General features: G+C 42.4%; 1 protein-coding gene across 8 annotated transcripts in view; it reads left to right on the top strand.

The window, feature by feature from the left end:
* Positions 1–22,446, top strand: part of Nckap5 (NCK associated protein 5) — a 1,008,915-nt gene that overhangs the window by 772,354 nt on the left and 214,115 nt on the right. For 7 of the 8 annotated variants that reach the window (XM_029563242.1, XM_029563241.1, XM_017797976.2 and 4 more), the window contains 2 exons: positions 5,670–5,708; positions 18,297–18,416. In XM_029563242.1, the coding sequence (XP_029419102.1) occupies positions 5,670–5,708; positions 18,297–18,416 (159 nt within the window). The remainder of the gene's footprint in view (positions 1–5,669; positions 5,709–18,296; positions 18,417–22,446) is intronic. The other variant, XM_029563243.1, reaches the window with a different exon arrangement.

Here is a 22,446-nt window from a genome sequence, read left to right on the forward strand (position 1 = left end):
CAGAAAGTAAAATAAATACATTAATGTCTTTTTAAAATTTGAATAAAAGACTTTCACGGGGCTAGAGAGATGCCTCAGTGGTTAAGAACACTGGGTGCTCTTGCAGAAGACCTGGGGTCAATTCCCATCACTTATCTCAGTTATGATAATGTATGAATGGGGCGTTTAGGGAAAGAAAATAGCAAGATAGGGAAGCTGAGGTTCTCTGAGTTGAGGTGATTGAGAAGTTTGATTCTTAAACTTGGGTTTCACTGAAAAAAATACTGGAAAAGGGCTGGGGACATAGCTAGGTCAGTAAAGCGCTTGCAACTTAAGCATGATGACATAATTCCCAGAACCCATGTAAAAAAGCCAGGTATGGTGATGTATACTTATCATCTCAGTGCCAAGTAGACAGGAACAGGTAGACCCTTGGTACTCCCTAACTAGCCAGCCTAGCCTGTTGATAAGCTCCCAGCCATTGTGAGATCTTGCCTCATAACATAACAGTGGACAGCATCCTGAGGAATGACACCAAAGTCAATCTTTGGTCTCCACAGGCACACACATTCACATGCACCTGCACACATGGACACACAAAAATACTGAAAGATGCTTTTGTCTTCAAGACCATTGTCAATTTCAATGAAAGGCTTTCTGTTTTATGTTTAATGTCAGCAAGTTAAATTTGGAATAATTTCCGATGGGAAAAAAAATCACCTGTGTGAACAGTTTAACTAATAAATTATGGATGGTCTGATTCTAGCCGTTTATTTGTCATGGTGTGAATATCTCCTAACCAAGATTTGATGCTAGCTATATTTTAATGTTCCTCAGAGACTTGCTGGTAGCCAACTATCATGAAGGATGTGTTGTTTTGTCAATATTGAGTCAAGATACAATTAAGCCCTATGAAAATATTCGCACTCTAATCTGCTCCTTGATTAGAGACAGGCACACAGAGCTGAGAATCCCCAAAATAAATGTGAAGAAGATGAAAGTGTGTCTCATCATCTCTGCCTGAATCTGAGAATCACCCTGGTGATAGTTTGAATAGCACCCTGTAAGGTGGATATTTGTGTGGTTATAACTGCCAGCCAGCTACCCCTCGCCAGATATCACCACATCCCAGGCTGTATCTTCAGACAGATGCTAGAAAATGTCTATTAAATGGCAGAAGGAAGAAATGAATGGATGCAGGTAGTTTATAATCTAGGATATGTGCACATGTGTATGTAAGTGAATGCTGTGTGCACACAGATGACAGAAGAGGATGTCAGGTACTGTATCTTCCTCTGTCACTCTCTACATAGTCCTTAAGACAGGGTCTCTCCCTGTCCTACTTTGTTCTTCATTGTTGTGACAAAATACTCTGACCAATACCAACCAGGGGAGGAAAGGGTTTATTTGGCTTACGTATCCCAGGTCACAGTTCATTTGGGAGCCCAAGGTAGGAACTCAGGGCAGGAACTGGAGCACAGGCCATGGAGGAATGCTGCTTACTGGCTTGCTCCCCTGGCCCCTGCTCAGCTTGCTCTCTTATCCAACACAGGCCCACCTGCCCAAGGGTGGCACTACCCACAGTGGACTGGGCCCTTCCACATCACTCAACAAGAAGATGCCCCTAAGACATTGCCACAGGCCAGTCCAATAGAGACAATTTCCCAACTGAGCCTCCCTCAACCAAGGTGTGTCAAGTTGACACTAAAGCTATCCAGCACAATTGGCCACAGGCCAGTCCAATAGAGACAATTTCCCAACTGAGCCTCCCTCAACCCAGGTGTGTCAAGTTGACACTAAAGCTATCCAGCACAATTGACCCCTTGTCAACTTGACACACAAACATCACTATTAAGCCATAACTTTCCAATTTTTGTTCCCAAGATATGATGTAAATATCACAACATAAGACAGTACAACCTTAAAAACCCCACAGTCCTTAAAAAATCCAAACACTTGAAAGTTCATTGTCTGTTTTAAAAGTCTCTTAACTGTGGGCTTCTGTAAAATCCAAAACAAGTACTGTCTTATTTCAAAGGGAAGAATAGGGCACACCTAAGAAAAACCAAAGTCCAGCAAAGTAGCTCAAGGCTGGGCATGTGGGATTCACTCACGATCTTCTGGGCTCCAAACAGTTCTGGCAGCTCCACTTCTCTGACTCTGCCATCCACAGCACACACAGCTCATCTTGTGGACCCAGGCCAGCTCCATTTCATACCTACTGCGGTCCTTGGTGGTTGTTGCATGGTCCTGGCATCTCCAAAAAGCTGGGGTCTCCACTGAAACTGAGGCTACACCTTCACCAATGGCTTCTTCTTGCCTCTCCAGGTGCAAAGCCTCAGATTCTCTCCATGACTCCGGGTGTCAAGCCTCAGCTGCTCTCTGTGACCCCTTCACACTTTCAACACCAGAACCATGCAGGAGACTCTTGCACATTACCACGTCCTGCTTCCTGCCAGAGATGGAGGCTCAGGTCCCCTCTGTGTGATGACCCTGAGGAAATACCCCCCAGAAGACTTCACCTCAGTAATGCTGGTCTCTTGTTACTTACAGCTGATTTTTCAGCTCAGCTAACCAGCATCAGTTGTCCCAGTAAAGCAAAGGTTTTGCTTCAGGTTCTGGTCTCTTCTTAGTCACAGCTGATTCTTCAGCCCCAGCCAACCAGAACCCACAGATTCTCAATCCAAAATCTCACACAAACAGCCCTGATAGTCTCTGCTTCCCTTTGAATCTTCACAAACCAGGCTTCTGTCATCCACAACTCTTTCAGCATAACTGTCCCAAGCTCCACAGCAACAAACTCTGAGCACGCAATGGCTTTTCCAACCCAAAGTTCCAAACACTTCCACAGTCCTCCCCAAAACACCACGGTCAGTCTGTCACAGCAATATCCCACTCTCTGGTACCAATTTCTGCCCTAGTTTGCTCTTCATTGCTCTTGCAAAATACTCTGACCACTACCAACCTGGGGAGGAAAGGGTTTATTTAGCTTATATATCCCAGCTCACAGTTCATTCGGGAGCCCGAGGTAGGAACTCAGGGCAGGAACCTGGAGGCAGGAGCTGGAGCACAGGCCATGGAGGAATGCTGCTTACTGGCTTGCTCCCCTGGTCCCTGCTCAGCTTGCTCTCTTATCCAACACAAGCCAACCTGACAGTGGGCTGGGCCCTCCCACATCACTCAAGAAGAAGATGCCCCTCAGATATGGCCACAGGCCAGTCCAATAGAGGAAATTCCCCAACTGAGGCTCCCTCAACCCAGGTGTGTCAAGTTGACACTAAAGCTATCCAGCACACTCCCTAAACCCAGGAGCTCTCTTTTTCTTGGCTACCTGGAAGCCAGCAAGCCCCAGAAAGCCTTCTGTCTATACCCCACCTAAGAGCTGAGGTTACAGGTGTTTAAGGAATTGCCTGGCTTGTTATATAGATGCTGGCATCCAAACTCTGGTCTCCATGATTGTTTACCAAACACTCAGTGTTAACTGAGCCATCTCTTCAGCCCTTAGCTTGGTTTTTAACACCATCAGATTCAGTTATGATATTCAGTGTTTGCCATTACCATAGAAGTCTATATATTGTTACATATGCAGTTTGTATATTATATTATAATTTATATATGTGTAGTATATGTTAGGAATTCTGTCTAAGCCATTAACTTCTACACCTTCATATTGTTTTTAAGGCAGGGTCTCCTTATGTAGCCCAGGTTGACCTCAATTTGAGATCTTCTGTCACCTCAGTGCTTGGATTATGGTAATATACTACTGTATCCTGCCTGCCCAGTTTGATTAATCTTTACTAATCTTATCAGTACTAGTAGCTATATGGGCATATAACTTCCAAGGTAACACTGAAGTTTAGCAGACAACTATTTATCAAGTTTTTTAAATCTGTAGATGAAAATGTTATCTTAAAATACACATTAGAAATACTGAAGGATTATCTGGGGGTTGTCAGATCTTTGAAAGGTCAGAGACACTTTATATGTGGCTTTTAGCTTAAGTAGCATTCTCTGTCCTTCCCTCTTCTAGGCCCTGACAGGAGCTGGATGGTCACAGCTGACTTAGATTCATCTCAGTTCATATGCTTGGACCAAAATGGATCCTACTTCCTCTGAGACCCTATGTTGCCTGAAGAAAATTAAAATTCTGCTAGTGCATTAGTGAGAGCTGGGACTAGGGCTCAGAGTGATTGCCTAGTTTGCACAAAAGCCTGGGATCCATCCCCTGCACCACATAAACCAGGTGTGGTGATGCTGGCCTGTAATACCAGCACTGGGGAGATGGAGACAGGAGGATCAAGAGTTCAAGGTCATCCTCAGCTACCTAACAAGTTTTTTAACAGGCAGGGCATATGACACCTCACCTCAAATAATAATGCTAATAATAATACATTAATGAGAATTGTGTTTGATATATGTTGCCATAAACTCAAAATAGTGACTTTGGTGCAGCAATTTGGGACAGAGGTGCCCAGTTTCTTTGCCTAAATATACTTAATGTATAGCTCCTCCCATTGTCACGATAGCTGCTGAAGCTCCAGCAGTTACTTTCTCACTACACAGAAAGCATTTTGATATTCACCTCCCTGTTGCCCTCCTTTGTCCCCGTTCTTCTCTCCTAATGATCCTTTTTCTCTTCCCAAAGAGTCCTCCTGCTAGTCCCATGTCTTTCTAATGTACATTCCACATATGAGACACATGCAATATTTGTCTTTCTGCCTATGGATTGTTTTGCTTAACATGATGATTCCAGTTCTGTTTTTCTACCAGCAACATGATTTCATTCTTTATGACTGAATAAAACTTCATTGTGTAAATGTACTACATTTTCTTATCCATTCATGTGATAGATAGCAAGGCTGATTCCATAACGTTGTGATAAACATGTTTTCGGACTTTGGTCCTGAAGATGGACCATGAGCAAGCTGGATTGCATCAGTAATTGCTTTCAGGCCCCAGACAAAAGAAAAGAGCTATGATTTGAGTTCCCTTCTTCTTAGAGACTTCTGCTAAACCCAATAAGTTATTCTGCTTATCTTACAGGCTAGAACTTTATGGTATGAAACACAGGGAATACTAGGATACACTCAGTTCCCCATAAAACAAAACAGGATTCTTCTACTGAGGAATAAGTAAGCAACTACTAGATTCTATAATGGGTAAGTAGCACTAGAGGAAGATGTAGGGAATAAGAGAAGCAGGAAGCAGGGCACACTGGAAATAGGCTAGCCTCTTCTCCACCATCTACCTTTCCTATTATAAGTAATTGTAAGCAGAGAAGGAGTAAGACAGGAAAAGGGCAGGAAGGGGAGTCAAAGGGGATGGTAAATCAGCAAGGCAGGGAAGCTGTGTACAGGTAATTAAGACAGTGACTGTAGCTGCATCATTTTTTAATCTTGGTGGAGTGCTTTACGTGTGAAAGGGATATTTCCCCAAATAGGGAAATGTGAAAGTCAAGGTATGAGTTATCTTTCCAGCTGAACCATCTTAATTAGCCACAAGGTCACCTTTGGAAATAGCAGAATATTACCCCAAAGGATAAGTTTGTTATGAAGATTGAGATCTTCTGCGGGTAGCGGAAGGAACATGAAGGGCTCATCCGAGACCAGAAGCCTGGAAACTTGGTAAATTAGAGTGCACTCACACGAAGTTTCAATGTTTTAAATGACAGTTTTCTTTCTTTTTTAAAGGTAGCCAACCAAGTCGTTCAAGCTCTGCTCACTCAGAAGGTAGGTCACTTTCCGCTTTTGTGCTTTCTGAAGTGCTTATGTGAATAGAGTGCTACTCACATTGTTAAATGAGGGAGCCATGATTGGTAAACTGGAAACTTTGCTTTTTATTCACTTAGGTTAGAGCCCTGTGTGACTGAGTGAATGAGTAAGTGAGTGAGTGAGTGAGTGAGTGAGTGTGTGTGTGTGTGTGTGTGTCTTTATGTGTGTGTATGTATGCAAGCATTAGATGCCATAACAAGTAATGTCCATGCATGAAGTCTTGCTTTCCTTCTTGATTCTTCTCAGCTAGCTCTCTCTTCTCTCATACTGCTCAGGACCCCCTCCCTAGGGAATGGTGCCACCCATGGTGGGCTAGGTCTTCCTAAATCTATTAATAATCACGAGACTCCCCCACACATATGCTTACTGATCTAGATAATTTCTCATTAAAATATCTTATGTGATTCTAGGCTGTGTTAAGTTGAAGGTTAAACTAACCAGCACAGAAACCTTTTGAAAATGAAAGATTTCCATGTTCCTGAAAGAGTCTCAGGTTTGTGGTTTTATGCAGTGAAACAAGCTAAAGAATTTGGCAGGCCCTTCTAGTTTCTAGGACATGAAGGTCATTTTGGGGTCAGCATTGACTCAGAAGAGATCTTTGAGACTAAGAAACTGGTTTAACTTCTCCCCACTTTGCTTTCTTTTCTGTGTGATGGGGGTGTGGACAGCATGCCTTTCCACCTTGATATGGCTACTGAGATCCATGGGAGGAGGGTGGAGTCACTAAATTGAAACTCTTGCATCTTCCCTGGCTGTCTATGCAGGCCACACACACACACATACGAGCCCATAGTTGATATGGAGTATTAGTTGCTTTCCTTGTTACTACGATAATAGACAAGCAAAGCAACTTAAGGAAGGATGGAAAGGTTATTGTGGCTCACAGTTTGAGGGTACCATCTGTCATAGTGGGAAGGCATGGCAGCAGGAGTGGGAGGCAGCTCATCACACTGCATCCTCAGTCAGGAAGCAGAGAGAGATGAATGTGGTGCTCAGCTTGCTTTCTCCTTTTTATTTAGTCCAAGACCCCAGCCCACAGGATGGTGCTGCTCACATTTAGGGTGACATTTCCCTCTTCAGTTTACCAAATCTAGCAACTCCCCACACACATGCCCTGAGGGTTGTCTCCTGTGTGATTTTAGATCCTGTCAATATTAACCATTACAGAGCGGTTAAATACAGGTTTGCCAAAATTTGGCTGACTCAGAACATTTTGTTGGATGCTTCCCATCTTCTGCCATATCTTATAGACTCTAAACTGTCGTTCCCTCAGATTCTGATTATTCTAGTTTCTTTTTCTTCAAAATTCAGACTTTCTTTCCCAATGGAATTCTGAGTTCCTGCACCATTTCCTGGAGAACATGACCAAGGAAAGAAAAATATTTTGTGCCATCTTTATTTTTTATTGAAAATAATTTTATCATAGATTTACTACTTCTCAGAGACATTCTTAAATATTATTTGAATGTCTACAACACAAAGCTGTGATGATATTTTATGTTAGACCTTATGACTTTTCCTTCAGCAAATAATCTTAACTATTTCACATTTTATGTTGACATATGTCAACATACAGAGATCGAAGTACATTTGTGTAGATAGGTTCTGCTACAAGAAACAGGTTTGTAAAATAGTGATGGCTTACATAAGCTAAAATGCTATTTATTTCTCGTGAATAAGTGGCTAAGTATTAAGTACAGGGCTGGAATGATAGCTCTAAGTCCATGGGGTCTTTGACTTCTTTCATTTTCCTGTGGGATACAGCCCCCATTTACATTGTCTTATTAATGGTCCAAAGTAGCTACTTTAGCTCCAGTCACTGTACCCACATTCCTATCATTAGAGAAAAACAAGTAGCTGAAGAGTGTATAGAGCTTAAAGAGCTCAATTTTTAAACAAAAAATAATACAAGTACATGTCTCTGTGGTGTATGGAGGTCAGAGGACAACTTTCTGGAGTGGAGTCTCTCCTTCTACCACACCATGTGGGTCCTGTGGATTGAACTCAGGTCCTAATGCTTGCCAGCAAGCACCCTTACCTGCTGAGCAAGCTCAAAATCCCCAGCTGTCTTATATGATAGCTTCCAGAAACCTTCTTAGGCCACATCACTACCTCCTTGAACAGAACTCAGTCACAGAGCCACATAGAAGAAACCTGGCAAAACGGCTTTTATTCTAAGTGGAAGCCTAAATGAAAACTGGTTGTCTTGTCACTGTGGAAGAAAGTGAAAGTCTGATGTTGGGAGCAGCCCCCATCTCTGCCATAGTGGACTTGATACCTTTCCTCTTTCAAAGTTTTTTTCATTTCTCAATTGCTTTCTTCCTGGTGAAAACTCTAGGCTCCCTGTATTTCATAACTAAGGAGGGAAGGGAGGGGCTTTGCAGCCGTGGCTGTAGCCCTTGAAACATTTCTCCTTCCTGTCTTTTTAATACTGCCTCAGGGGTCGGGTACAATACAGAGGAAAGCAGGGTCCTTCAGTTCAGCCACCAAAATATAGCTGCACAAATCCAGGTAAGAGCTGGTAAACATCCACCACTGCAGTGCAGGTGTGTGGTCAGACAGAGACAGACTGCCCTGAACAGCATGTCTCAGGGACTCCACCAACTTGAAGACACTCAGGAGGCTTCTGAGGAGTCCACAATGTCACATTCTACCAAATGTGTATATCCTGGCTCCTAGAGACTCTAAAATTGCTTCAAAAAGACAGAGATTTCTCTTTAATTAAGAGTATAGTAAAACTGAGGATATAGCTCAGTTGACAGAGAGATCCGGTAGCAAGCACAAAGCCTTGGGTTCCATTCTCAGCACTACATGAACCAGATGTGGTAGTATACAGCTGCAATCCTAGAAGGCAGAGAAGACAGGAGGATCAGAAGTAAAGGTCAGCTTTGACTATATAGTGAGCTCAAGACCAGTCTGGGCTATATGAGGCCTTGTCTAAAAAAAAAAAAACTTAATTTTTGGCAATAAATATCAACCATACGCAAATGAGATAATTAATCTCAAGGATAGACATAGTTGGCACAGATTACAGGATAGAAAGTTTGGGTGATCTCTCTCTCTCTCTCTCTCTCTCTCTCACACACACACACACACACACATTATTCACTTTGAGCTTTTTTGATAAGTATCAAATATGTTCTTAAGATTTATTTTTTTTAATGTTGCTGAATTATTATTATTATTTTTGTCTTTTTTGAGACAGGGTCTCCCTGTAGCCCCAGCTGTCCTGGAACTCACTATGTAGACCAGGCTGGCCTTGAACTCACAGATATCCGCCTGCCTCCACCTCCCGAGTGCTGGGATGAAAGGTGTGTGCCACCACGCCCGGCAAGATTTATTTTTTAATTACGTGTATGTATCTGTATGTGAGTATATAGATGTGACTGAAGGAGACTAAAGAGGAACTCACTGTGTAGACCAGGTTGCCCTTAATCTCACGAAGATCTGCCTGCCTCTGTCTTCTGAGTGCTAGGATTAAAGGTGTGTGCCAGCACACCCAGTTGTCAGTTTCTCTTTTGATCCCCTTAAAAGATCCAACTCTGGACTGAGGAAGGGGATGCAGCTTTATTGGTAAAGTGCTTAAGCATGAGGACCTAAGTTTGATCCTCAGAACCCATGCAGAAAAACTGCATAGAGGTACAGCCTGTAATCCCTGCACTGGGAAGATAGAGACAGACAGCTTTCTGAGGCTCCCTGACCAGCCAGCCTAGCCTAAATTGCGAGCTCCAGGTTCCAGTGAGAGACTTGGTTTCAGAAAGAATTACACCTAGGGTTGTCCTCCAACACACACTCACAGACACACACACACACACACACACACACATGCATGCATGCATGCATAACCCACCCATGCCTCTTCAAATAACACTAATCAATATTAATACTTCTCACTCTCATTTACATTCGGGAATCATAGGAATCGGCTGCTCAGTGCAAGTTGGGGTCAGTAACCGAGGGTGAGTATTTTATTATCCTCAGGTCAGCTGCATTGATGAACATGTAGCTCTTCTAGATTCTTCAACTTTTTTTCCCCGAGAGCTAATATTTCTCCAGTCAACCATCACAACTTTGTGTTTGTAGAAAACCAAATACTCACATGGTTGCTTTTTCTCTGTAGGAGGCGGCTGACATATGACAGAACCCAGCTTTCTGGTCATTTGGAGAGAAATATTAAATAACTTTGTAGCTTGCAAGTGCTTCAGGCACCCACAGATTTCCCTGGTAGGGGGTACTGTTGAACCATCTGTGCTCCCTTCTACAGCAATGGCCTGTGTAGAGCTGGTTCCTACAAACGGCCTGTGTACATTGGCTCATGTAAGCACTCACACCCACATCCAGCACCTAAAATACACTATGTCATTTTGCTCCATGTACCACTGTGCACTGCGAGATAGTAGTAAGAAAAATCTTTGTCCATAGGTGTAATTGCAACAACATGGCAGAGCCCACCTATGCTCTTACCCCTGCACCATTGTGCCTCCTGATTCCCATTCAGTAACATACTAGCTCTCCTTACTGTACATCAGTAAGATGGGGAAGAATGTAATAAAAACCAGTACATAAACTGAAATCCATTGGTTAATGTGCTGGTTAGTTTGAAGTGTCAACTTGACACAACCTAATGTCCCCTAGGAAGAGAGTGTTAATGAGGAGCTACTAGATCAGGTGGCCTGTGGGCATGTCTGTGTACAGGGGATTATCTTGATTGCTTAATGATGTAAGAAGAGTCAGTCCGTTGTGGGTGGCACCCTTTGCTATGCTGGGCACTGAACTGTATGTGTGAAGAAAGCTAGCTGAGCATAAGTAACAGTAAGACAACAGTGTGTGTGCAGTTGTTCCTCACTGCTCGTGACTATGATGTGACTGTCTCCTGTTCCCAGCATTGTGGCTTCCCTACAGTGATGAACTATTAACCTGGAATTGTAAGCCCCAAACCCTTTCCTCTCCTAAGCTGCTTTTGTTGAACTATTTTGTTACAGCAACAGAAATGGAACTATAACAGTTATGATCTCAGAGAATGAAACAAAAGGTCAGGATAGCCAATGGCTACTGCGATTTTTGGAGGCTTCTGGAAAAATTGCTATGCTCTTTAGCAAGAGCATTCGGGTTCTGAGGCATGTTGAGGCACACTATAAATTAGGAGTCAAGCAATCTCAGAATAGATATTATTTTGGGCCCTATAATTTCACAGCTCTCCTGCAGTCAACTAGTTTTGTTGATGGCTGCATTTACTATAATCACATGAACTGTTCAGCCATCACATAAGTTAATAATGGCTTAATCCATGGCTGGGGAGACAGACTAGATGATAAACTGCTAGTCTTCACATGCATGAAGACTTGAGTTTAATCCCCAGAACCTATATAAAAAGCTGAATGTGGTGGCCTGTGCTTATAACACCAGCAATGGAGAGATGGGACATAGAGACAGGCAGATGCTTAGCAAACCTAGACTACTTGGTAAGTTTCAGGCCACTGAGAGATGTGATCTCAAACAAAAAGGTTGGAAGACACCTGAAGAACAATACCCCCCATGATTGTCCTCTGACCTCTTCACACATGTGTGCACATATGTACCCACATACACATAAACATATTCACAATGGCTTCAATTAGAGGCTTTGATGAAGAGGACTGGTAGTTCTATTAGCCACATGGTATTTGGGGCTTCTGTTTATTATCCTAACTCAGCTACACATTCCTGCCACCTGCCTTGCCTTCTAGTAGTTCACTGTTATGGCTGTTGGTTAGTATGGAATATGACCAGCCTTTCCCAGAAATGGCATTTCTCCTTCCAGAAACCTTGGCAGCCTTGGTAAAGATAGGAGTTTCACTGAAAGCTTCTGAGAAGGGTCATAACTAGAAGAGGCTGTGTAGGCTTGATGGCCACTAACATTCAGGGACCTCTTAAGAAGTCCCTTGTCAAGCCATCTATGAAGCAAATGAGACATCAGATTCTTTGAAAGCCCAGTTTTATGTGGTACCTCAGTTTACAGATGAGGAACCTGAGAACTATTTTAAATAATTCACTTCATCAAGATCACATGGGTGACAAGGACCTATACTCCAGGACCCAACCAAGAATGCAATAAATTTCTGTGATAGACACTACCTGACATGATTAGACCATTGCAATATTTTATATGATAAGCCATGTTTAAAATAGTTTTGGTTACTTTGTCAACTTGACGCAACCTAGAACCATCTGGGAAGAGAGTGTCAGTGAGGGACTGTCTATAGTAGACTGATCTCTGGGTTGTAGATGACATTTTAATTAAGTTAATTGATATCTGAAGACCCAGCCCACCGTGGCTGGCACCATTCCCTAGGCAGAGTATCTTAAACTACATGATCATAGAAATCAAGCTGAGCACAGGCAAGCAAGGAAGTGAGGGTGCGTGCATCCACTTCTCTCTGCTCCTACCTTTGGATGTGGTATGACCAGCTGTTTGAAGTTCCCACCTTGTTTCCCACAATAATGAACTGTAATCTGGAATCATGAGCTAAAATAAAACCTTTCTCCTCTAAGTTGCTTTTCGTCAAGATATTTACTAACAGCAACAGAAAGGAAACAAAGACAATGTTCATTAAGTAACTTCAGTGCCTTACAGACTAGATAACAGAGTCCAGAAAGTTCCTCAGCCCAAATGCAGGTGAAACTTAGCTGAATTCTGTTGCATGGAACCTCCAGGGAAATTATACTCGAGTCACTGAGATGGACAGAAACCCATTAGGTGGGTACGTCATGTTGCTTGGTGTATTTTCTCCTGATATGGAACTGTCAACCCTTAGCCTTGACTTCTAGTTGACAGTGATACACACACTGCCAGATAAATATGTCTAGCTGTTTTCTTGAACCCTTAGACCTTTATACTTTCTCATATAATATTGTGCATGGTCAAATTGTTTCATATTCCCCTAGGTAAAATTAAATGTCCTGTCCAGTGTGAGTGTGTGTGTGTGTGTGTGTGTGTGTGTGTGTTTGTGTCTGTCTGTCTCTCTGTCTGTCTGCCTGCCTGCGTCAGTGTGTGGGTGTGTCTGGGTCTCTCTCTCTCTCTCTCTCTCGTGTGTTTGTGTGTGTGTGTGTGTGTGTGTAGGCCAGAGGACACCTTCAGGTATCATTCCTGAAGAACTATCTATAATGCTTTTTAAGGCAAGATCTCTCACTGGCCTATACCCACCAAGTAGGCTGGGTTTGCTGGCCAGAGACCCCTCAGGAGTCCTTCTGACTCCATTTTTACAATTCTGGGACCTGCCATTGTATTCATCATTTTACCCAAGTTCTGGGGATCAAACTCAGCCCCTCATGCTTAAATGGCAAATGCTAAGCTGACTGAATCATCTCCACAGTCCCTCTTTTTTATTTCAGAAAAAAAAAACACCATTCCGTTTTCAGAGTGGTCAACCTGTGGAGGTCTGTCATGTAGGGAAACTATGAAAGGAGACAGATGATCTAACCTCTGCCTCCAGTGACAACACCAGGGTTGGTCATGTGAACAGTACAGAGCCCCCCCGCCCAGCTTTCCTAGAGAGCTGTTCTTGGTCTGATCTCTGTTACTGACTCAATGGTTGCTTTCTTACCCTAGCCTAGATATTAGTATACTACCATTCCTCTATGTCAGCTGGCTCTTATTCTGAGCCCAGAAGCAGCAGAAAGCCAGCTGCCATGCTTTGCCCAGATAGCCCAGGACTGGTCAAGGAGGGTTGTTCTGCCCTCTCCATTCCCTCTGGTTGTCTTTATGTATGTGCACATGAGTGTGGGGGCATATTTTTATTAAATTAAAACAATAGAACAGGATGTCAGTGACTAGGATGATTCATATTGATTGTCAACTTGACAATCTAGAATCACCTAGGAGACAAACCTCTGGGCATGTCTGTGAAGGAGTTTCTAGACTGGGCTAATTGAGGTAGGAAGATCTACTCTAAATATGGGCAACACCATCCCATGAGCTGTAGCCCTAAACTGAATGAAAAGGAGAAAGGGAGCTGAGCGCCAGCCTTCATCTGTCCCTGCTTCCTGGTTGTGGATACAATGTGACCAGTTGCTTCGTGCTCCTGCTGCCACAATTTCCCAACCATGATAGACTGTACCTGAGGACTGTGAGCCAAAATAAGTTCTTCCTCTTTCAGTGGATGTTTTTCATTTATTTTGTCATATCAATAGAAGTAACTCAATCAGTATCTACTGACAGCTTCTGTGAGCAGTTCTTTCCTACTTGAAAACATTCAGAGGAGTTTAGTGTGTTTGTCAATGATCCGAAGATGAATATCATATTTATACATCCCTCCTTCCCCTCACCATGTGCTGAGCTAGTCAAACCAATGGCAAACAACCAAACTGCCCCCAGGGTCCATGGGTTGTGTTCCCACTAATTAACCTTGACCTTGCTTTAGGTGGTAGCTGTTGAATTTCAGATATTTCTTTTTAAAAAATCTCTCCAAAGGATCAGTGAAATGGCTGAGTAGACAAAGGCACTTTCAGTCATTCATGATGACCTGAGTTCAATATTCCAAACCCATATGATGGAAGGGAGAGAACTGACTTCCCCAAGTTATCCTCTACCTTCCACATTTATGTTGTGTACACACACACACACACACACACACACACACACATATGTATGTATATAGAGTTATAGAGTTATATATATAGTTTTATATGTATGTATAATTATATAGTTATATATATGTATATATGGAGTTACATAGTTATATATATTTTGCTTCCTGTAGAGCTTGTGGCACTGCTTTCTGTCATTCCTATCATTTTAGAAGAAATGTCAGTCTTTTGCAGTTCAGCAGCTGAGCACTTTCAGTGCTGTTGTTTCGGCTCCCCTTTCTCCTTGCAAACCCACACTTCTCTGCTTCTATTTTTCCTTTCTCCACCTGCAAATGAGTATGTTTATGTTTTCCCAGCCAGTGGGTGCTATTAATATTTATCTACCCCACAGTCAAGTTTTATTAATTACTTAATTAGTAGTAGTGAAAACAATTAGTGTTAGGGAGCAGATAGTGTAACATGCATGCTGACAACAGGAATTAGCATAAGTGAGAAGCAGAGGTGGAATTCTAAAGAAAAAGGGCTGAGTGCCTGTATGTGTGAAGGATACACACTCCTGCTTCTGCGGTTTGCATCTTCTTTCCAGGTCCCTAGTCCCAAGCTTGCATTTGCGGACACAAATCATCTATATTCTATCCATTCTATGTATGAGTGTCACCCATCTAATTAGAAAAGATAATGAGAGCCTCCAATGTAGAGAGCCACATCTTGGCAGATTTCTTTGCCTGTAAATGGAATGAGCTTTGCAGAGTGCAGTGGTGCATGCTCACATCCAGCCTCCATAGCCCCATTTCTAGTGGCCCAGTCAGGTTGATGCAAAACAGCCTTCTACCAGCTCCCTGTAGCCTGTAGCTGCCAGGCAGGCCAGATGTGTCCAGCCTTCAACCCAAGAGATGCATGTGTCCCAGGAGAGTTGTGAACATTGCTCAGCACCTTTGTAGATGACATCATATCACAATGTCAAAAAGATAGACAGAATTTGAGAAATGGCTCAGAGGTAAAGCTCTTGCTAGGCAAACATAAGGACATGAGTCCTGATCCCCAGAACCCATGTAAAACTGGACATGTTAGCACATCCATCTGTAACCCAAACACTTCTACAGGAAGATGGGAGGCAAGAGAATATCCATGCAAGTTCCAGGTCCAGTTAGGCTGGCGTCTGCAGCAACCAGGAGACCGTGTCTTAAACAATGCAGCCAGACATACTCAGACACACAGTCACACACATCATACACACCAAAAAAATTTGATATACAAAAGATTTTTTTAAAAAAGAATGTTTGGACATCCTTGCGTCCCTTACAACAGAGCTTCTGACTGGTGTTCTCCCTACCATCAGGACCTTATCTAAGACTTGTATGCCAGAGGAGAGAGAGCCACATGAGCTTTCTCCAGCACACAGGTCACTGGAGATTTTGTCAGTGTCATTCCCTCTAGAAAACTTTGTAACAAATGCGATAAAGAATTACAGACACCCTAAGCTCCTATTGTATGTAATGCTGAAGTAAGAGATGAGGTGGAGTAGAGAAAGTCAAAAAGCAGTGTTGCTGTGTGATGGTTTAATCTTCTTGTGGATGTGTCAATTAATTGACAAGGTAGATCCACATCACCAAAGAGAATCTGAACCTCATTCTTCTGGATTTGTCTTGAATCTTACCAGAGAGAATCCAGACATCGAAATCCCACAAAGATTGCTATCATAGTTGAGGAGGAGGCAGCTCCTTGGTGGAATCCAGTGAGCCCTGAAGGTCCTGGGTATCGGCCTCCTACCTATGATCTGGGGGAAAGTTCTTGGAGGTTTGTGAACTTTTTAAAGGAGCTGCTCCCAAAATGACATAAAAGGACTGTCTGTGCTCCATTCCTAGACTGAGACCAAAATGCCCTAGACATGGAACTCCACTGGCTTGAAGGGCAGACAAGTTATTGTGGCCTTTTAAAAGCCTTTACTTGTGAATGAGGAGAGAGCTCAGTCAGTAAAATCCTAGCCTTGCAAGCAACAGAAACGTAGATCAGTCTCCAGACACATAGAAGAAAGGTGGGTATGATAGTACACACTTGCAAATCCAGCACTGGGGATATGGAGACAGACGGATCCCTGGGGTTGCTTATCTTACAGCCCGGCCTAGTAAGTAAGTTTCAGACCAGTGACTGTCTTATAAAGCAAACTCAAACTCCTAAACTGCTTTCTAAACCACTTTAAAACTATTTGTTTAACTTAATGGAGTTTTCTAAATTTTTATTTTCATTCTATGTGTCAAGGAGGGTTCTAGTGCTTTATTCTTCTAAACAAGTTTACTGGGTGATACTGTTTTGCAAATAAAGAAAACCAGTTGGAGAGGTGGGGGGAAGAAACAAGGCAGGGTCTGAGGAGCTGGCTCAGTGCGTAAGCATGAGGATTTGAGTTTGATCCCCAGGGCCCTATAAAATATTAGGAATGAGTATATATATGCCTGTAACCCTAGAGCTGTGGGAGGATCACTGGAGGGTTATTGTCTTTACAACCTAGCTCTAAGTTCAACGAGAGACCCTGTCTCGAGGGTTCGAACATGATAGAGTGAGAAACCCTGTGTCCTTGATCCTCCATATGTGTACAGGCACATGCAGCTGCACACACACACACACACAATATTAGGAATGAGTATATATATGCCTGTAACCCTAGAGCTGTGGGAGGATCACTGGAGGGTTATTGTCTTTACAACCTAGCTCTAAGTTCAACGAGAGACCCTGTCTCGAGGGTTCGAACATGATAGAGTGAGAAACCCTGTGTCCTTGATCCTCCATATGTGTACAGGCACATGCAGCTGCACACACACACACACACAGAGAGAGAGAGAGAGAGAGAGAGAGAGAGCAGAAGCCCTTTGGGACTCCACCAACAGAAAGGCCACCATCACATACAGGCCTTTGAATCTCCAGAAAATCAAAGTAGATGGCACCTGAGGAAAAATATCCAAGGTTGCACTCAGCTGTTCTAGTTATTCTGTTGTGATAAACATCATGATCAAAAGCAACTTGGGGGAAGTTTATTTTATTTGTATACTTCCAGGCAATAGACCATCATTGAGGGACGTCAGGACAGGATCTCAAGGTTGGAACCTAGACAAGAAACCATGGAGGAAGACTGCTTAGTGTTTCTCTTCTTGGCTCATGGTCAATTAGCTTTCCTATATAGCCCAGGCCTACTTACCTAGGTATGGTACCACCCACAGTGGTCTGTGCCTTTGTACATCAATCATCAGTGAAGACAATGCCCCATGGACATGCCACAGTCCAGTCTGATGGAGGCAGTTCTTTAGCTGAGGTTCCCTCTTCCTGAGTGACTCTAGTTTTTGTCAAGTTGACAAAAACTAAGAACCCCATCTGGCTTCCACACATATAAGCACATACCTGCACACCTATGAACACACATGAAGAGAGAGAGAGAAAGAGAGAGAGAGAGAGAGAGAGAGAGCCTTCACTTCAGAGTAACCCCTTCCCACTAAGTGCATCAGTGACTAAATGATCCAGGACACTGAGAATCTTGACTTGTTTCCCCCAGATGACATAGGAAGGCTCCATCTAAATAGCTCCTTTAGTTCATCAAATCTCTATTCATCACAAAAACATTGTTGTCCCTGTGGTTTGTGCTTTATGATTGCTTTTATAAAGACAGTGAAAAGGCAAAATATATAGGTGGAAACAAATTGACTTTATATGGCTAGGATTTACCGCCTTCAAAAATAGCATGCTGCATTAATGCATTTCTGATTTCAAGGTGCTTTATTCTTTGTGCATTTGGTCTTCTCTGAACATAACAACTCCATCAGACAATGGTCTGTGGAAGAAAATGTTGTTTGTAATTTATTTTCTGGGGGACTTTGAATAATAGAATACTGTCTTTTTACTAACATGTCTGAAGTCTCATGTAAAATATGGCTATAATATTCAAAGATGTCTTTCAGTCATAGACGTTTTTCCCCTTCCATGTGTTTGTTGTAGGATCTGAGGGAGGAATGTGTAAAGTTGAAAACAAGAGTGTTTGACTTGGAACAACAGAACCGAACACTCAGCATCCTGTTCCAACAGCGAGTCAGACCAGTTTCTGATTTGCTCCTCCAGGTATGTGTTTATGCAAAAAACAGTCTTTGCCACTGAAATGCTCTTGATAGGAAGTTATTTAAGTTCAAACTGTGCTGTCTTCACCAGGGGCAAAGTATATTGCACTAATATCCCAATTGCTCACTCTCTCAGGTGGTAATGTTAAAGTGAATGCATCTTAAATTCTCAACTTTCTAAAGTTACATGCAAATAAAGTAATGCAACAGTGAGGGTACACAAGTAAAAGGCATGGTCAGAAGTTGCCTTCTAGGCTGGGGAGATGACTCAATCAGGTGCTTAACTTGCAAGCATTTTGAACCTGAGTTCAATCTCCAGAGCCTACATGAAAATGCCAGGAATGTTGGCATATGTTTCTAATCTAGCACTGGGGAGGCAGAGACAGGTAGATATCTAGGACTTGCTGGCCAGCCAGCCTGACAAAATCAGTGTGTCTCAGGTAAAAGTGAGAGACGTCTCTGAACACAAGGTGGGCAGGGTCCTGAGGATTGACACCTGAGGCTGGCCTCTGGCTTTCACACTCATATGCACAAACATGCACATGTGCACACACAAGCATGCACACACACACAAAGAAGATATCTGTTAGTAAACTAAGTGGAATCATAACATGGAGTTGGGAAATACTTTATGGCTTTGAGAACCATCATTAGTCCCTGTGCATTTTGCAATAAGTAAGGGCGTTTTATGGAATGCCGAAGTAAATATCTTTGCTTCGAATGGTCTGTAATCAAAACTGTACCTGGGTTTTTCCCATCCCATCTCCCTCTATACAGCTTTCCTCCACTTGGCATGCTTCTGGATTCTGTTACTCCAGGGATTCTCTTGTGAATGCTTTCACTGCGATCTTCTCTCACCGTCATGACTTCCAAAGTTCTGGAAAGTCAAGCCACATGTCAGGGATTACACGAATTGGCAGAGGGAGCTGGAAATTTGACCTTTGCTCGTCTCCATCCTTCTGATCCTACTAATGTACATCTTTGCTTAGACATGTTCCCCTGAGCCTTGCTAAAAGCCCTTCTGGCCTATGCTGTCAAAGGGTGTGGTGCCATTTATGAAGGGTGACCCACACCCTTCTGACTGGTCAAGAGGAAGAGGAGCAGGAGCCCCTGATGGCAGAGTCTGTGCTGTCTAGCACCACAACCACTAACCATGGGGACTATTTAAATTCCTCCTTTAAAATTTCACATGAAGTGCCTGCTGGGGAGATGGCTCAGTTGGTAAAGTGCTTACCTAGCAAACTGAGGACATATTTTGGACAGTGTATAAGTAGAGCATTTCCATCATCATAGAAAATTTTCCTGTATGATATTTTTCAAGTAGTTAAATATGCATTGCACATTCGCCCTCTACATTTTTGCATAAACATCTCAGGACTGCTCTGAGAAATAAAAGGAAATTGACATTCATTTCAGAAAAAGAAATACATTTGGTAAAAATGAACAACAAAAGTTAATTCCTTCCCCAAAATTAAAAAGAGAAGTTCTCTGAGTCACAAAGTAGATCTCATCTGTAGAAATTTTCTCTCTGCCTTAGCTGTTGGAGTATAATTCATAATTTATGACTCAAAAGTTGTTGGAGGGGCAGAAGGAGAAGTCATTTATCTCTGTTCTGTTTCCTGGACCCGACCACTGTGAACGTTTGTCGTAGGGGATCCTGCATTTGTGGAAAACACTGTTTCTTTTGCAGTGTTGTAATCAAGATCCACAATTATAATTACCTTTAACAGCTGTTGCCTGTTCATGAGTTTTTCCCTTTTTCTTGTTTTAACTCAAAGCTCTTCTAGAACAATGTTTAAGAATATGTACTCCCTGTTTCTGAATCCAGTAGTTTATTCACACAGAAAACACATGTGCTGGAGACAATGAAGCTTTTACATTAGGTGTCATAAATTTCTATGTACATACTTAATAAGTAGAAGAGGAAGATAGGCTAGCCATGGAGCCTGGTATTTATTCATTGGGAGTTTTTAGTCAACAGACCGTGTATTCTTCTCTGAGGAATTTTCACTTCCAGGAGCCATTCTTTTTAATATTTTATTTATTATTTTTATTTTATGTGTATGAGTATTTTTTCTATTTAAGTGTACCCATGTCAGTAATACCCACAGAGGTCAGAAGAAGGTGTTGAATTCCACTAGAACTGGAGTTATGGAAAGTTGTTAGCTGCCAAGTGGGCGCTAGGAACTGAACCCAGGTCCTCTGCAAGAGCAGCCAGTGCTCTTAACCTCTGAGCCATCTCTCTGGCTCTCTGAGCCATTCTAATGTAAGTAATCCTTATTAAAGATGGGCTGCTAATAGACCCATGAAGAACATTGATAGAATGTGATATGTGCTGTGGTGGTTAGTATTGATTGTCAACTTGACACAACCTAGAATCACCTGGGAAGAGTGTCCCAATGAGAACTGTCTAGATCATGTTGGCCTGTGAGCATGTCTGTGGAGGATTGTCTTGATTACTTTAATTGATAAGGGAAAGCCCAGCCCACTATGGGGAGCACTATCCCTGGTTTGGGGCTCTAGACTATGGAAGAGTAGAGAAAGCCAGCTGGATACTAGCACGCATGCATTGCTCTCGGCTCCTGACTGCATGTTATATGGCTATATATGCTTTGAATTCTTGCCTTGGCTTCACCACAATGATGGACAATAATCTAGAATTGTGAGCTGAATAAAGCCTTTGTTCCCTAAGTTGCTTTCTGTTGGGTATTTTATCACAGCAACTGAAATGATACCTGCCTTTTAAAATTTGTGTCTCACAGTCATAGTCAGAGGAAGATGCTGGATTCTAAGTTGATCTACTCATAATTTTGCTCACAACATAGTTTTCTGACGATACTTTTGGGTTTAAGTGAAAACAGCTACTCACCATGGAGATAAAACAAAAACCACCCGAGTTTGCTTTCACTTATCAACAATCAGCATTTGATGAATGGAAAAATGAATAAGTCCATCATCCTGCAAGTTGAAAGGTTATTTTGCATAACCCTGAGGGAATTTTTTTCCCTTACATCTTCTGAATTTTCCCATTTTATATGGATGCCCAGGGTCCAGGGTAGCTGTGCAGAATATGCCCAGGCTCTACAAGATTGTTGCAGTGGAGCACAACAAACCAACCAGTATGATCCTGACTAACACTACAGACCCTGCTACTGCTCATGTGCGGACTCCAGAGGCAGTCCAGCTCATGGCTAACATGCAGTTTTCTCTATGTTTTAGAACCTTAATTCGTTTTCCTTTCCATAAGATATCTCAGTGATTCTCTGTCATTGAAGTAGCTACTCAAAGAGCAATAGAGAAAGATGATGGTTGTGTCCATTGTGCTTTGGTTAGATCACTGTAAGTAGTAGAAAAATATTGTTTATACGTCAAAGCCAACTTTTTTTCTCTCCAAAACAGAAGAACTCACAGGCATACCATTTAATAAATTCTTTTGTATGATGGGCAGAAAGGGATAACTAAGAATTAGCTGACAAGTTTGGATAACCTACAAAAGGAGCCAGGTAAACAGGCACAGAATGCCTGCTTTTAGTCACAGCACTTGGGAGGCCAAGGCAGGATTATTTAATCCTAGAGCTCAAGAACTGGGCAGCATAGTTACACCCCATCTCATAAACTAAACAAAACAGAATAAACAAAAATCAACCACCAAATGGAGCTAGGTTCATGATAAGAGCTGGTGAGTACTGACCTGAAAAGTAAAAGCTGAGACTGTTAATAAACTTCTCTCTTGATTCCAATGGTACAGTGGTATCTCTGGGAGCACAGGAGGTGATTGGTCAGACTTAGAAGACTCTCTTCTATTCAAGTCAACAATTCAAGCTACATTCTAAAGAATCAAGAAGCTGGTAAAGCAAATAAAACCCTAGATTTATTGTAACAGGGGCTGGACTCTCCAATGACTCTTTTCTGAATCTATAAGCAGCTAACGCTAGATGAAACACTGATCACCATTTCTTGTAAGTCACACTGAACAACACTGATTTCTTAATAACTGTCAGCAGCTAGCACAGAGCTCTCTGTTAGAGAATTCT

Source organism: Nannospalax galili, unplaced genomic scaffold, assembly GCF_000622305.1.
Source record: "Nannospalax galili isolate Female #2095 unplaced genomic scaffold, S.galili_v1.0 scaffold995, whole genome shotgun sequence".
NCBI lineage: Eukaryota > Metazoa > Chordata > Mammalia > Rodentia > Spalacidae > Nannospalax > Nannospalax galili.